At 61.3% G+C, this 16,838-nt stretch overlaps 1 protein-coding gene across 3 annotated transcripts; it reads right to left on the bottom strand.

The window, feature by feature from the left end:
• Positions 1-1,934: 1,934 nt before the first annotated feature.
• TNFAIP8L1 (TNF alpha induced protein 8 like 1) lies at positions 1,935-15,765 on the bottom strand. 3 transcript variants are annotated; one of them, XM_019430750.2, is made up of 2 exons: positions 15,636-15,765; positions 1,935-3,840 (listed from the first exon to the last, which is right to left on the bottom strand). In XM_019430750.2, exon 2 carries the CDS (start codon positions 3,833-3,835, stop codon positions 3,275-3,277), a length of 561 nt encoding a protein of 186 aa, XP_019286295.1. In that variant the 5' UTR covers positions 3,836-3,840; positions 15,636-15,765; the 3' UTR covers positions 1,935-3,274. The 3 variants fall into 3 exon arrangements, with proteins under 3 accessions (XP_019286295.1, XP_053752995.1, XP_053752996.1); XM_053897020.1 differs by lacking the exon at positions 15,636-15,765 and adding an exon at positions 14,428-14,593; XM_053897021.1 differs by lacking the exon at positions 15,636-15,765 and adding an exon at positions 5,273-5,928.
• Positions 15,766-16,838: the final 1,073 nt, after the last annotated feature.

Raw genomic sequence — 16,838 nt, 5'->3', positions numbered from 1 at the left:
CCACCCAGACCTGGCGACGGGCAGTAGGGGCTGCCTGTCTGGGCGCTCGGGGCTGGGGGCCCAGGGACGGGGCAGGGCCCGGGTGCCGGCACGCCCCTGCCTTGCCGGAGACCTGCGTCGGCCCGGGCACCTGCCCTCTCCGCGTTGCCCGCAGAAGCGCCGGGCCCACGGGGGCCGAGCGCTCCAGGGTGGTTGGCTCAGCTAATCTCTTGGATGGCGGCACGGCGACTTAAAACATCAGCGGGGACAAACACCCACAGGCAAACATAAATAAAACCCCCAAGTGTCCCAGCCACTCAGGAGGGCCCTGGTCCTCCCAGCAGTGGGCCTGGGAGTGTGACCCCCAGCTTGCCCGTCAGCCTGCCCTCTCACCGTGTCCTCTCGTGAGCACACGAGGGGAAGAGAAACCGCGAAACTCTGGGCTTTGGTCCGCCGGGCTGTGAATCGGAACCTTGCTAACGAGACGCACCTCGTGGGCTGGCCTCCCTCGTGCCGACCTGAGCAACGGGGCGCTGCGGCGACCCCAGTTGCCAGAGAAGAGGCGGGTGTTGGGGCTCCCGCCCAAGAGCGCACACCTGCAGGAGGTGGGGTAGGACCGTCACCCTGTCTACACCCGCGGCGGGCACCCGTGTCAGGAGCAATTTCAGAGCTCGGTGTGGGCGCTGTGAACAACGGCTGTTTCCAGAATAAATAACAAAGGGGGACTTCGGGGGGCCCACTTGACCCAAGAATGGATGGGCTTTGAGGTCTGGTAAGCACAGGGACCTGTGGGTGTCACAGGGACCCCGGTGAGGGCCGGGAGCCTCTGCCACTCCTGGCTGTGAGGCTCGATGGACTGAAAAACCAAGTGAATCTCAACAGGCCCCCGGAGGTGGATGGCTGTCCGGGGCCTCCTGCAGAAACAAGGCAGCCGGAAACCGGCAGAAGGGACACGGCCCCCGGGGCCGCTGAGGGTCACGTGGGCTGGACCCCGGCAGGAGGGACGGATGCTTCCACGGTCGGCCCGGAACCACCGAGCACGTCTGAATCCCCGGGCGTCCTCAAGGACGCAGAGCCCCGGGACGCGGCAGGACATCTGGACACAAACTGGCTCCTCCTCGCCCCCGCCAGCCACGTGGGGGCATCCCCTTGTAGCTTTCGGGCAAACCCGCAAAGGACGCCACGCTGGCCCCGGGGGCTGTGGTCGTGATGAGGGGCCGAACCCGACAGAGCCATACAGGCCAAGCTGTGCGGGCCCGCTGGTCTGTCCCGGCGCCCGCTGGAGCGGAAAGGGAACCCGTCAGCGAGGCCCACGGGCGGGTGACGTTACACGCAAGCTCGACTTGAAAGGCAAAAGCCCCGAGCCCCGGGAGGACAGGAGAAAGCGGTCAGCCCCAGTGATTCAGTCGCCAGTTGCACGTAATGCCGACCGAAGATGGGTGCTTTTATTTAGAGAGCCGTGTCGTGCTCTTTGGTTTTTCTAAATTAAATCTCAGATTTATGGAAAGAGTCAAGGCAGGCTGGACAGCCCAGCAGGGCCCAAGTACGAAGCGTTATGCACGTTGGTTGATGGAGTCCGCGTGCAAAGCCGAGGACAAAGGCTCTCATGGGGGGCTTCTCGGGTACTCAGAATGCGCGTTCCTTCTTGAACGTGAACTGTCTCCCGACGGAAGATGGGAGGACAGGTTTGCCTTCGAGGGCTGGGGCAGAGGTGGGAACAGTGGCTCTTGGGCAAGAGACCTTGGGCTTTTTCAGGGAAAAACCACAGAAAGGCCACCCTGCATCTGGGGCTGTAATGTCTTGTGGGCCGTTGCAGCAGGCCGGGGTCGGGGGAGGGTGGGTGAAAGGGCCAGGTGGGGACTGTGGCAGGCCAGGGGGGCCGCGCCCATGCGGCCTCACCAGCAGGCAGTGCAGGCTCAGGCCAAGTTTTCGAGAAAACTCCAAACCTAGATTGGTACGTGTAACTTCCTTGTTTTTAACTAATGCCAAACGTCTCGAACGATGGACGGAGTCAACCAAACCCATCTTCTGGCCTAAAAAGGCCTGCAGGCCTCCCGTGTGAAGGCTTCGCCCAACAGACCTGGCTCTGCAAACAACGGTCACGGGACGTCATTTTCCTCCTCCCCGCGGGCGCCCACAGTAACCTTCCCGGCGCGTCAGGGGGCCGGCCTGTAGAGCGTTCTGCGGCCTGTTAAAACGCGAGTCCCCTTCCGACACACAGAAGTCACAGATTCACCCCCACACCCCACGTGCCCATCTGTGCCCCGAGGTGAGAGTGGCGCGTCTTCCGGGGGTGTCGCCAAAGCCAAAATTGGCTGAGCTTTGCTCTCGGAGGTCTTGGGAAAACACCTGCCGCCAACCACAAGTGAAATAACCAGTTTTAAACGGGCGCGCATCTCCGATGGCTTTCCCCTTGAGCCCCGAGCAAGGGGCACGCTCCGTCCCCTCCCGCGTGGGAGTCAGGGCAGTGATCCCGACCAAATGGAGGCATCCTCGCCCACAGCCCCCACCCCAGCGCTCTCCTGGCTGCCTGCGCGCGACCCCCAGGGCAAGAGCGGGAATCTGTGCCCTCCTAGCCCTGGAGGCGGAGGCGGGAGTCTGCAGTCAAGGTGTCCCTTGGGCCGGTTCCTTCCGAAGGCCGTTCAGGCGGCTCTCCCAGCTTCTGGAGGCTGCTGGCAGTCCTGGCTGGTAGACCCAGCCATCCAGAGTCTGCCCCCACCTTCACACGGCCTTCTCTGTCTGAACGTCCCCTTACGAGGACACCAGTCACGCTGCATCAGGGGCCCACCCCCACTCCAGCGTGACCTCAACTGATTCCATACGCGAAGACCCAATTTCCAAACAAGGGCGCAGAGGTTCTGGGGGCTAGAACTTCAACCAAAGAATTTGGGGAGCTGCAGCTCACCCCCACAACACTCCCTTTCTTCCCGTTCACCACGACCCTGTCGGAAGGAACAGGCAACATCGTTAACATGACGAGGTGGCAGGTGCCAGCCTTCAGAAGCATCGAGGGAGTGTGGGGGTGCTGGGGGTCAGGTCAGGCAGGCCTGGGTGGGCAGCAGCCTCGGGGTGCGTGGGGAGGCCGCGCCCCCGCAGGCTGAGCTCTTCTGCTGTTGAGGCGGTGCGGGAGGAGAGGCGACCAGAGTCCTTAAAACCGCTGCCTCCAGCGGATCAGCATCCTCTCGGGGGGGGACGGGCGCCTGTCCCGGGGATTTGGCCAGAATCGGGCGGGAGAAAAGAGGTTCCAGAACGAGCCCCACCCCCCCTCCCCCCTCAGGAAACCCCGGGCCGGAGGTCATATGCTGTCCTCGTCCAGCATCCGGGTGAGGCCCTCGCAGATCCGGCGCAGGTGCGAGCGGTAGGGCTCGGTGGGGCCGTAGAGCGCGGCCAGGAAGTCGCAGTCGGCCAAGTGGCCGAAGACGTGGTTGATGCGGCCGTGGGACTTGGCGGTCAGGTGCGCGCCCACGGCCTGGTGCAGCAGGTCCCGGCACTCGTGCAGGCCGGCGGCCAGCACGCGCCGGTCGAAGGTGAAGTCCACCTGGTGGAAGCTGACGGCCGTCATGGCGAGGCGGCGCGCCCCCTGGCGGAAGCGCTGCAGCAGCGCCAGCTCCTCGCCGCCCAGCTGGCCGCCGCGGAGCAGGACGCCCAGCTTCACGGCCACCTTGACCAGGTTCTTGACCATCCTCTGGGCCTCCTTGCGGCTGCGGGTGAACTCCTTGGTGGCGCGGTACAGCTCGTCCAGCACCTCGCCGCTCGCGTCGTCGATGAACACGGCCACCGTGGCCTTGGACGCCATCTTGCCCAGCAGCTTCTTCTGCGCCTGCAGGGCCAGGCTCTTGGTGCTGAACGTGTCCATCCGCCCTGCCAGGGGGAGAGGCAGAGGGTCGTCAGTCCCCGCGGCCCGTCGACTTCCGGGGGCCTTCCCGGAGGGCCCCTGTGGGGTGCTACCGCGTCATCCCAGTCTGTGAAATGGGCCCGAGCCCGCCAACCCACGAGCCCGCTGCGAGGCACACGACTGGGTGCAGGGCGGGGGCACGTCGGCCGCGACCGGGAGCCACGCGATGCCACGGCGTGGGCTCCCCAGAGCTGCCGGGCACAGGCAGGCCTCCCGGAGGAAGCGACAGGCGAGAAAGCGGGCGGAGGGGCACTGCCGGGGCCGTTTTGTTTCTCCGTTTAAGGAAGCTCTGTGCCCAAGGCGGGGCTTGAGCTCAAGACTCTGATGCTCGGGGCACCTGGGTGGCACGGTCGGTTGAGTGACTCTTCGTTTGGGCTCAGGTCATGGTCTCGGGGTCGGGGGATCGAGCCCCACCCGAGGCTCCGTGCCGAGCGGAGGAAGATCCTCTCTCTCTCTCACACCCTTTCCCCACTCTCTAAAAAATAAAAATAATTAAGAAAAAAAAGAAGGAGGGTGTCCACTCAACAGAGTTGAGGCATGACGGTGACATCTGGGCAGGATGTTCTGAAGGCCACCGCTTGCGGGCCCCCCACCAGCCTTGCCGCGGGGTTGAGGAGGACCTCACGGTGCGTTGCGACAGGTGGATTCCAAGCCCCTGAGGTCCCGCCCCCATCCTGCAGTGCAGTGAGACGGGGTCCCAGGCCCCGGCTGTTCAGAGTGGGGGAGCCCAGTTGTTCCCAATCCCGCAGCCTTACTGGCCCTGTGCGTTTACAGCAGAGGGCCCGAGGCCCGCCTCCGGCGTGGGCAGCATCCTGGGCTGTGGGGCCTGGGGGGGTCACGAGCGAGGTTTCTAGAAACATTGCTCCAACGACCCCGCCTGTGATATGGAAGCACTGACCTGTGACAGCTCCCACCCTTCCTGGGCTGGGACAGTGGCAAGGGGCGTGGCAGTCCAGCCCTCGGTGAACAGGGACCTGTCTCCATGTCAGACTTCTGGATTCCCCAAGCTCTGGAGCCTCCCTCCAGCCGCCTCCTTCCTATAGTGCCAGAATCTTCCTAAGCTGCACATCTGGGCATGGACCCTTTTCTTCTGAGGACACGGGTCCCAGGACCAAGCCCCACACCCCATTCAGATCCCGCCATCTTTGCCGGTAAACTCCTATTCACCCCCCAAAGCCCTGGCCCCTGAGCCCCGGCCTCTTCTCGAAGTTTCATCCCTCAGCTCCGCTTCGATACTGTCTCCTCTAGGAAGCCATCCCCGAACAAACCCGCGGTGAGGCACGGCCACACAGTGCCCCTCCGTCCCCCATCACTGCTCCGCCCCTGCCCCGGGCTTCACTCCGCAACCGTCCCTTGCCACCCCAGCCCACGGGGGAGGGAAGGGGCCTGATTCCTTACCTGCTGTGCCCTTGGAGACTCCAGAAAAATGAATGAGGCGAGCCTGAGAGCCACCTCCGGCCCTCACCCATCGCCCCAGGCCCTGGTCGAAGCCACCCCCACCCCCGCCCCAGGCCAGCCGGACCAGGAATGCCCCGTGGGTGCCCACTCAGCCCGGAGCCCCCACAAAGACCATCTTTGTGCGAGCTCACACCCCGGGAGAAGTCCCCTCCGCCTGCGCTGCCCTCAGAGGTCAGGGAGGCCACGGCGAGTACTGGACCGCCTTCCCTGCCCCCCACACCAGTCACCTGAGCCCGGGGCTACGCGGGCCTGGGCCAGAGCAGGGGTGCTGCTGACTCAGCACCACGGGGCAGGCCCTGAGCCAGCAGCGTGTGACCGTTTCCTCATATCCGCCGGGTATTAGGCTGGCTGCCAGTTTGTTGAAGAAATGACACAGGCTCAGAGAGCCTGAGCCACTGCCCCAAGGCCACACAGCAATACCCTTGACCGCCCGCCTCTGCGTGCCTAACTTCCTCCGCCTTCCCTGCTTGACGCCTGCAAATCACCCGAGTTTCTCAGGCGCCGGGAGCTGTGTCAGCCACAGATCCAGCCCCCCAGGGCCTGACCGCTTAGCCAAGCAACATAACCGCCCCGTGCCTCAGTTTCCCCATCTGTAAAATGGGGAAGATAGAACTAACTCTGTCCTAGGGCAGAAGGTTGTGGTCAATCCAATGCCCCCCCCCCCCCCCCAAGCTGCAAGCTTCCCTTGGGCCAGAAGCTGGATGCCATGGCCTAGAATTCCGCCATTCAAGCTCCCTGAATGCACACACCTACTTCTCTGTCAGATTCTCTGGAAAAAGAGCAGCTTGGCACAAGGGGTGCCCGTGCCTCCCCGATGCCTCCCATCCGTTTCTCTAGAATGTTCTGTCCTGTTCCCTCTACCGGGGCCCCTCCTCTCCCTATTACTCATCCTGTAAACTGCTCATCCAAATCTCAGCGTCACAGTCACCTCCTCCTGGAAGGCTTCCTGGATGTCCCAGGCTGGGCCAGGTGCCTGGCGGCTCCCGTGGCGCCCTGGCGTGCTCCGTTTTGGCCTCGCACGCTTCGGTTTCACTGCTCATCTCCCTGGCCTGACGGTGCAGGCCGGGACTGGGTCTCCCTTGTCCACACTGTGCCTCCAGCAGTCAGCCCGGGGCCTGGTACACAGCGGGCACCCCGCAAGCGTTCATTGAATGCATGAGGGAAAGGACGTCCGCGAACGCAAACGAGAAGAAACCCCAAGGTCTTGAGTCCGGTCTCCCCAGCTTACAGATGAACAAACTGAGGCTCGGAGAGGAAAAGGCCTTTCCCTGGGTCCAGGGATGAGGCCAAGGTACCTGACCCTAAGTGCCCTGGAGCCCTGGTCTTGCGGTCTATCTCAGTCGCTGTGTGACCCTCGGGAGGATTCCATCCGTCTCTGGGCCTTGGCTCTCCAATCTGCCAAGTCCTGAGGTGGGATGGGCTGGGAGGGGAGCTGGGCCCTCAGCAGGATCTGCCTCCTGAGCCCAGAAGGAAAAGGGAGCCTCCCTCTCGGCTTCCACACCCCTAACCCCTCCGGCCAGTCCCCAGACCCGCTGACACCTGGGCCAGCCCAGCTGCGTGACCCCCCCATCCCCGAGCCATTGTTCTGCCAGGAACCCCCCATCCACGCAGCCAGACAGGGAGATGACTACTGTCCCGGGGGAGCGGGCCACAGACTAAAATAGACCCCGGCCTTCCTTCCTTCCTGTGCACTCACCCAGGTCTGAGGGCGGGCAAGCCAGGAGGCGGCCAGACGGCCACATCAGCCCTTCTGGGGCGGGGGATTCCCAGGGACTGCCGAGGGGCTCGGGGACCAGACGGTCAAGGGTCCACAGTCCCTGATCACCAAATGCCAGGGCACCCCACTGTCCTCAAAGCTGAAAAAGCCTGCTAAAGGATCAAGGGCATGGCTGGACCATTCACTCGGTCACTGTATGAGCATTTATGGAGCACCAACTGTGTCCCAGGCACTGGGTTTACTGGAATGACCAAAAGAGCTCCCGTCCCTGCCTTCCGGGGGACTCCAGCCCTCTAGAGCCAAGCCACCTTGTCACTCACAAAATACTTTGGGAGGGGGCACCCAGCTGGCTCAGTCGGGAGAGCGTGCGACTCTTGATCTTGGGGTCGTGAGTTCGAGCCCCACCTTGGGTGTAGAGATTACTTAAAAATAAAATCTTTTTGACATAAATAAGGCTATGAAACAGATGGTGATAAAGGTGCACACTTTGAAAGGGTAAGTTTTATGGTTATGTGAATTAGATCTCGATCACACACACACACACACACACACACACACACTCACACTCTCTCTCTCTCTGTCTCTCTCTCTCTAACCTCTCTCCAGAGAAGATCCATAAATGGCCAGCCAGCAGCTGAAAAGATGCTCAGCATCACTGGCCAGTAGGGAAATCACGATGACTTCACCCCCCCACACACCCCCCACCCCCCACCTCCCCGCCAGGATGGCGGCCGTCGCAGCAACGGACAACGGCAAGGGTCAGCAAGGGTGCGGAGACACCACGGCCCTCGGACACAGCTGGTGGGAGTGGGAAACGGGGCAGCTGCTGTGTAAACCGGTTTTCCGGCAGCTCCTCAAACACCCACAGACTTACCCCCACGACCCAGCAATTCCGCTCCCAGGCATCTGCCCAGAAGACGTGGGAACGCACGGCCATGCAGACCGCGCACGCGCACGCGCACGGCAGCGCGGTTCACGTGGCCAAGGAGTGGCGTCGGCCCGAGTGGCCGTCAGCGGGTGAAGGGACAAACAGGGCGTGTCCGCAGGGTGCTGGAATATTGCACTGGAACGTCACTCGGGCCGCGAGCAGGAGCGAGGCGCCCGCGGACGGACCCGAACACTCGCCGCTCAGGGAGGGGACCTGACACGAGAGGCCACACGGGCTGTGAGTGCGCGGGTGTGAAACGCCCAGAACGGGCTCGTCCAGGGACGGGAAGGGGGCTCGTGGTTGTCAGGGGCTGGGGAGGGGGTGATGGCTGATGGGGATGGGGCTTCATTTGGGGGAGAGGGAATATTCTGGAAGTTGAACACTTTAAAGCAGTGAATTTTATATGAGGATTACATCTTCTCAAGCCAAACACTTCCTATATATATATGTGTGTATATATATATATATATATATATATATATATATATATATGTATATATATATATATATATTAAGTGTATATATTTTACACCTCTGTGCCCCTTCCTGTATACACTTTAGGCCTCATTTTGTAAATGTTAAATAAATTTATCAGGATTTGGCCCATATTGTGGCACAAATAAAAGGGTGGCACGAGTTGAGATCCGTAAATCACTTCCACCTTGCCAGGCACACGGCGGGCCCCCGGGGATACGTGGCTGATCGACAAGGATTCCCTCCTGGCAAGGTCAGGCCCCCGCACTTGAGGACAGAGCGTCTCTTACAGGTTGGCATAGGGGGCGTCGCGGGGACCTTGTAGCTACAAATTCCCACCAGAGAGCGTCCCCACCAGGCGCCTGGCTGGCTCAGTCGGTTAAGCATCCAACTCTCGGTTTCGGCCCAGGTCACGATCTCACGGTTTGTGACATCGAGCTCCAAGTCAGGCTGCACGATAGCAGAGTGGCACCTGCTTGGGATTCTCTCTCTCCTTCTCTCTGCCCCTCCCCCAGTCGTCCTCTCTCTCTCTCTCTCTCTCTCTCTCTCAAAATAAATAAATAAACTTAAAAAAAATTTTTTAAGTTAAAAAATAAAATAAAACCGTGCAAAACCTCACTCAGTGGTTTATGGTTTTGGTAGAACGTTAGGAAGCGGGGGCCCGGGGGCTGCTCCAGGCACGTGGCTGGCTGCCTCGTGTCTCTGGTCCCTGCCCCCCGCCCCCCCAGTGCCAGAACATCCTGTTATCATCACAAGCAAAAAGAAAGCCCTCCAAATTTCCAAAAAGGCCCCCAAGAGGCATCTCCTTTGCCAGAAGGCAGAGACACCAGAACCCAGTGAACACAAAACAAACAGGGTAATTTCAGAGAGAGAGAGGGGCCAAGGGGGGTGGTAACAGCCAGGGACAGCAGGTGACCTTGGCCAGGGTAGTCAGGAAAGCCTCTCTAGAGGTGGAGCTGCTGGAACTGGGACCTGGAAGGACAAGGTCTGGGGGAAAGGTGAGCCAGGCAGAGGACATAGCTAGTGCAAAGGCCCTGTGGCAGGACTGTGCCTGGTGTGTTAGAGGAGCAGCGAGGAGAGTGAAGGCCACCGTCCAGGTCCTCCCACAGCCCCGACCCCTCCCCACTGGGACTCCACACAGGCCCCATGCCCTTGGGGGCAGCTTTCCTATCTATGAAATGGGTGTCCAGGTACAGAGTCCTCGGCTCTGTTGACTCTTGCCCTGCCCCAGCACTCTAGAGCCCAGTCCTCCTCTGCCAACCCCACTTTGTCTTCTGGACTCCAAGCTTTGCCCTCGTCCCCAGTATGGACACTCCAAACGCCCTGCACTCTGGCCACCGACGCCGACCTTGAACCTGCAGACACAAAGGTCGGAGGCAGGACTGTACCTGAGCCTCCCTGGGCAGGTGCAGGGCACACACCCGTCCCCCCCAGTGGCCCCTGTTCTGTCTGACCCCCTCGGTTCCCAGACTCAGGAGCCGGGCCAACCTCCCCCTCGCTCAGGCCACGACCCCGTCCACCAGTCTCCCCGGGGCTCAGTCGGTTCCAGCCTCGCCCATGCCCTCGCCGCCCCTGCGTGTGCAGCGCCTCCGGGGTTGGGGGTAGGGGGCCTTCTCAGCCTCGAGAACCCCCCCCCCCCCCGGCTCCGAGAGACTCTCCCTGACGTGGCAAACCATTCACCCCTGGTGTCCCCCGTCCAACCTGGGCTCGCTACAACCCACCCACACATGCCCAGGGCACAGTCCCATTGCGGGGGGGCCCCTCAGCCCCCACACGTTTCTGGTTCGACACCCTGGGCGGGGGGACGACAGGGATGTGGAGGTGGGGGGCGGGGGGGACAGGGATGCCCCAGGGCAGGAGATCCAACTTTCCGGCGTCCTCACTGCCCCACAGGTGCCCCGCGAAGGCGACATCCCATTCGCCGCGCGCTGAAAGCTTCGTAACCGTTAGCAGCTTTCCAGAAGAAACAAACGTGCCCCCATATGTTTCTCCCCACATGAAGGACGTGCGCCCCACGATTTGCAAACACAGTAAACTCTACCGGCTCGGCGGAGCCGATCGAGTCTCACCAAATGCTCCCGATGGGTTTTGCCCAACTGGTTTCGGTAGCGAAACCAGGGGCGTGCTTGGCAAACACGTGCGGGGCCGGCACGGGTGAACAAGCCAGACGAACGTGAAACAGGGAGGACGAGGACTCCGCGCATCCATCAGCAGGGAGAGCAAGTTCCGGGCCGAATCCGACGGGTCGTTTTCCGACAGGGGGAGGAGACTGCCTCCTCGGGGCTTTGGTGCTACCCACAAGGCCACAGCCGCAGATGGGACACTCTCTTAAGTTTAATTTTCCTCATCGACGGTTTGTTCGGTGCCGCTTTCTCGAGTCAGACCGGGAGGCGGCAAACCAAGGCAAACCACCGCCTGTTTGTATCAATAAAGTTTTATTGGCACAGGGCCGCAGCCACGGGCTCCCCTGCTCCCTATGGCTGTCTTGACGCTCTAACGGCAGCCGCGAATACACGGGACGCGACCCAACAGCGTAAGAAGCAGAAAACACTTACTACTGGGCCCTTCGTGGAAAAAGTTTGCCAACCCCGGGTCTAGACGACCGACAGAACAATAAATCACACCCCGATCTGTGGTAGTTGCCAATTTCCGCGGTGTAAATTTCCCCACCGTGGCCAATTTCAAGCTTCCGACTGGACGTGAGCGAATGTGGGGGCTCACCGTTTCCCCCAAACACATACGGCAGATAAACGTGGCTTCAAGAGCGCAGATTATAGTAAGAGACGGGAGAATAATTAGAAAGTTACGATTTATGACTATCTAGGACTTTGCTTTTTGTAAGTTTTATCAACATACGATTCACATCCCATAAAATCCGCCCTTTAGTTTTTGAGGTTTATTTATTTTTTTTTAGTAATCTCTACACCCAACGTGGGGCTCAGACTCACGACCCCAAGATCAAGAGTCACGCGCTCTGCGGACTGAACCAGCCAGGGGCCCCAAACTTCGCCCTCTTAGAGTGTATAAGTGAGGGGCACCTGGGTGGTTCAGTAAAGGAAGCTACCACCTCTTGATTTCGGCTCAGGTGGCGATCTCACAGTTCGTGGGATCGAGCCCCACGTCGGGCTCTGCAATGACAGTGTGGAGCCTGCTTGGGATTCTCTGTCTCTCCCTCTCTCTGCCCCTCCCCTGCTTGTTTTCTTTTTCATTTTTTTTACATTTATTTTTGAGAGAGAGAGAGAGAGAGCGAGCCAGCGGGAGAGGGGCAGAGAGGGAGACACAGCATCCGAAGCAGGCCCCAGGCTCCGAGCTGTCAGCACAGAGCCTGACGCGGGGCTTGAACCCACACACCCTGAGATCGTGACCTGAGCCGAAGTCTGACGCTCAACCGACTGAGCCACCCAGACGCCTCCCGGCCCCACCCCCTGCTTGTTTTCTCTCTCTCTCAAAATAAATAAATTAACTTAAAAAAAATAAAGTGTAAAACTCAGCGGCTTTGATACCTTCATAGAGTTGTGGAACCATCACCACTAATTCCAGAACATTCCATCACCCTAAATAGAAGCCCCATCCCCATCAGCAGTCACCCCCCCATCCCTGGCCCCCACGAAACCCCTTCCTGTCCGTGGAGGAGCCTGTTCTGGACGTTTCACACACGCGGACTCACGCCCCGTGTGGCCTCTCGTGTCCGGTTCCCTCCCTGAGCGTCATGTGTTCGGGGCCCGTCCGCGGGGGGGCGGGGGTGGGCGCCTCGCTCCTTTTTATGGCCAAATAATATTCTACACCTCCGTTAGAATAAACATTATTAAAACATAATGTATTGAACTGTAGGGTCACAGTCTGTCGTCTTTCATAAGGGCTGTGTTTAACAACCCGACCGTGAAATTCCTGACCGGGTGGCAAGTGACTCCCGCGGGCTGGGACGAGCCAGCTGCCGCAGGCCCCTGGTCCACGGGCACCCTGGCCCCACCACATGAATTCTTTATGTCCCACACAAAGGGTGTTAATAATTCATGAGCCAGCTCAGCAGGGCCAGGCCGCCACTCCACCCCGTGTCTCCGAGCCCCGGCTGCGGTGGCCCACGGTGGCCTCGGGGGCCCCAGGCCTCTGTCCACAGCAGCAAATGCCCCCGCCGTCCCTGTTCCCGCACGATACCCGCTGCCAACACGAGGGCACCCAGTGCGTCGGGCTCTGACCAACCGTCGCTCGGACCTCACACTCCGTGCCCGTTTTAAGGAAGGCAAGAGGAAGAAAGGAATCTCTGGTCTGAGGGGCCTGGGGGCACCCACGGTTTTCAAAGCGGGTTCTCCAGAGCCCTCGAGTGGCCTCCCCAAGGACGGGCGGGGTTTGGCCACCTGCTGGCGGCAGCGGGAGCCCGATTTCCGCTGAAGCAGAGCTTGGGGGCCAAGCAAGAGCGTCGGGAGACCACGGCCCACCCTCTGCAGGAAAGGCCAGGCCGGGCTGGGGCCCGGGCCAAGCAGGTGTTTAGCAGCAAGTGGAGGAGGCTTCAGGGTCCTGTGGCAGGAATGTGGACGCAGCCCCGCCTCCCCTCTTCACAGCCTGAGCTGGGCCCCTGGGCCCAGGGCCCCCCCCTCCCCAGGATCCTGCTCTCACAACTCCCCATCAGGCCTCCCTGCAGCAGCCACCGGGGGGCGCCCGTGAGCACCTGAGTCAGGACCCAGTCCTCGGCCAGGGTAAAAGTCCAAGTTGTCCCCTTTGCCCACAAGACCGCTCGGGACCTGCCTCCAACTCCATCCCCTCGCTGCTCTCCCCTCCTCCCTCCTCCCCTCACTCACTGTGCTCCTGGGCCTCCTCACTATTCCTCCAGAACTCCAGGCCTGGCCCTGCCCCAGGGCCTTTGCATGGGTTGCGTCCTCTGACTGGAATGCCCTTCCCACCAGGCCTCCACGTGCCTGTTTCTTTCTTGCCGTTCAGGCCTCAGCTCACACGTCACCTCGTCAGGAGTCCCTCCCGCACCCCCCACCTAAACTGACTTCCACACCCCGCCCGTCTGTCTCTCTGTCATCTTCATGCAGTTACAATTAAGCATGAGGATATTTCTGGATGGATGAACACCCATATCCCCCAAGTCCGATCTGAGAGCCAAGCGAGGGAGGGCACCGGCTCGGCCTTGGTCGGTGCTGGGTCCTCGGCGCCCTGCACCAGGCTGTGGCTCACAGCAGGTGTTCAGAACCTGTCGAATGAATAAATGACCTCCCAGCACCAGGGAGGGATAAAGTCCAGGAGCTCATACGAGGCCCTCACTGTCCAGCCAGGGAAACTAAGGCCCACAGAGAGAGACAGAGGCAGCCCAAGGTCCCATAGCAGCACAGCACGAGCCCCTCTAGAGGGGGGCTCCCCCAGGTAAATGCTCCCCAAATTCCACTACCCCACTGGCTAGCAGTGGAAATCGAGGCCCGGAGAATGGGGCCTTAGGAGATCCCAAGGGCTCAGCCAGAGGAGCTCCCAGGAAAGCTCAGGCGGGGGATCCCAGGGAGTTATCTCGTGGTGGGGGGCCCAGGGGAGGCGCCCCGGTGCCTGGTCCTGGCCTGTCCATCTCTAGGACCCCACCTCTAGGTCTCTAACCCCTGGGGCGGCGCCCGGACAACCTCCAGTCATTATTCAGCATCTGCCTCTGGGCGGGGACCTTTCCGCCACAGCAGCTGGAGCTGTGTCCTCAGGCACCCCCTCCTGGCCCCATGGGACAGACAGGGGCACTGAAGCCTCTGAAACCCCACCACATGGGATCACCAAGCAACGAAAGGCCCCTCTCCTCCCCAGGCCTCAGATGAGGAAACAGGTTCAGAGGGGCGTCTGACCTGCCCAAGGCCACACAGCCAGAGGGGACATCACGGGGCCTCCAATCTGCACCTGTCTGACTCATCTACTGGCTTAAGGACCTCCGGCCTTCATTAGAGCAGGGTTCAAGCCCCCCTCGAGCACTCCCCCCCCCACCCCAGGGGCGTGGGCACTCACCCACCACCAGCATCCCAGACCACCAGGCCTGTCGAGTGGGAAAAGCACAGCCCAGGTGTTTGTGTGGCTGGGGCTTTGTTCCGGTTTCCATAGGTACGGCGTCCCTGGGCCGGCCCCTCTAGGCTCCTCCCAGCTGCCCAGCCCTTGCCTGGCAGTCCCCTGGCCCAGCCCATCTAGGCAACTTGTTATGTTTTAAAATTGGTGCCCACGGACCCGGCACAGCCGTGAAGGAACAGCCCGGGCAGAGACCCCGGGGCAGGACCCCGTCTGGCGTGTTGGAGGAACGTGGAGGTTGGTCAGGCTGGAGCAGAGCGAATGAGTGAAGGGGAGAGAGGGAGGGCCAGGAGGAGACACATTCCTGCATTTAATCCTGGAAGCAGCCCTCTCCCCCAGGGAACTGTGGTCCTTCCCACTTTACAGACAGGAAACTGAGGCTCAGAGAATCCAATCACTGGTTTCTGATACAAAGGTGAGTGGCAGAGTGGGAACCTATCCCTCTGATTCCAAGGTCTAGACCCTACGACCACTAGGCTGAACTGCCCTCACCCCACTGTGCCCCCCCTCCTGGGAATCCAGCTCCCCAAGCTGGGCTCAGGTATGCTCAGGAAGCAACCTCAGAGGCCTGTTTACAGCTGCGACTGTCCCTCCTCCAGGAGAACGCCCCCAGGATAGAGGAGGCGGTGATGCGTGCGGATATGGGTCAGGTCACCCGCCAATTACCTTGGCAGCTACAGTCCCAATTCACAGCTGACAAAACTGAGGCCAAAGCTTCAGGGCACTGAGGAGCTCCCAGGTGGCCAGCCTGGGTGGGCCTGGCCATGACTCTTCCAGCTGCCTGGACCAGTCAGAAGCCGCACGCATGCCCATCGTCACACCTTTGGCCAGGCTGTCCACCACTGGAATGCCCTCCCGACTCTGGAATCTGGCCCTAGCGCCTGGCACCCTGCACTGTGAAAGGGGCAGAGTCCATCAGAGTCCCCATGCGGGTGAGGGGACGCTGGACTCAGAGCACAGCCCCACGGTAGGGAGCGCAGTTCACCCAGTCTGCCTCCCCCTACACCCCACACAGTCAGAGTGACAGGGACACCGAAGGAAAGGAAGAAACAGAGGCAGGAATACAGACAGGAGGAGCAGGGGCATGGGGGCGACACAGACAGGACGTCCAGACGGCCCCCGAGGTGCGGAGCGCCGCGGCATCGCTCGCTCACCTACTCTCCGGGTCCTGTCCGTCGGTCCGACCGTCGAGGCTCCGTAAGGCCGCTCCCGAGGGGCCGTTGCGGCGGCCGCGGGACTCGCGCGGGAGGACTGAGAAGGGACTGGACGGGCGGGGCGGGGCGGGGAGCTCGGCCCCGCCCCCGTCGCCCCGCCCCGCGGCTCCTCCCCGCTCCGTCCCCGCCCGCGCGGAAAGGCCCGACGAGGGGCCGACGGCGGGGGCGGGCAGAGGACGTAGGCTCAGCCAATGGCAGAGCCGGCGACGTACGAAGAGGCCAATGGGAGAAAGCCGCCGGGAGGGGCGGGGTCTGGGGCGGGGCCAAGCAGCTGCGGGGAGATTCCTCCGGAATCGTGAAATGGGCCGGATGCGGCGTGGGGCGGGGGCGAATGAGGCAAAGAAAGGAGAGGAAGGAGATCCTGAGTCGAAAACAGCGAGAGACCCGGTGGGGAGGGGGCGGGGAGACAGAGACTGAGAGAAGCAAAAAGAAAAACAGGCCGACTCTGGCTCCGGGCAAGCCGCTTACTCCCTTGAGACTCCCTTTACCCACCTGGGTAGTTGGAATTTGGGCCGAAGCACGTTTCTTAGAGTACGTCCCTGAGGAACCCTTTCTATCAGAATCACCTGGGAGCCCCTTTAAAAAATGTAGATTCCTGTAGCCCCAGATGGGCTGAATCTGACCCAAGGTTGGACATAAATCTTCCTGGGCTCAAGCAAATTCTCAGGTGAGGTTTGGGGCAGTGGCTGGGTGGACGGAGCCTGGAAACCCCACCAGGGGACTCCCAGATCCAGCCTCGATTTCCATGGGAATGAGCCGGCAGAGCACACTGGAGCCTCGTGGCCGCCAGCGGGTAAGGTGGCTGGGCCAGCTGCCCCCCCGCCCCCCCCAGGAGGATGCAGCTGTGAGTCCTGGGAACTGGGCCCAGGAGCGGCTCCCAGCTCCCCTGCTGCTCGGTTTCCTCCCCGCATCCCGGCTCTGGGTCCCAGTTCCAGCGAGGGCCAGGGGTGGTCAGGGGAGGCCAGACAGCACATGTCTGTGAAGCGCCTGCCGTGTCCACATGGGACACACACAGCCCCGGCACAGATTTTTGCTCATGAGGCAAAAATAAATGAAATGTCCCCTTATCCCATTTTGGACAGGGAAAACTGAGGCCCAGAGAGGGGCAGTGACTTGCCTGAGGGCACACAGACGCAGGTGGCT

Source organism: Panthera pardus, unplaced genomic scaffold (genome assembly GCF_024362965.1).
Source record: "Panthera pardus isolate Hobbes unplaced genomic scaffold, ASM2436296v1 HiC_scaffold_8, whole genome shotgun sequence".
In the NCBI taxonomy this organism is placed as follows: domain Eukaryota; kingdom Metazoa; phylum Chordata; class Mammalia; order Carnivora; family Felidae; genus Panthera; species Panthera pardus.
This window is presented reverse-complemented; position numbering and strand designations above follow the sequence as displayed.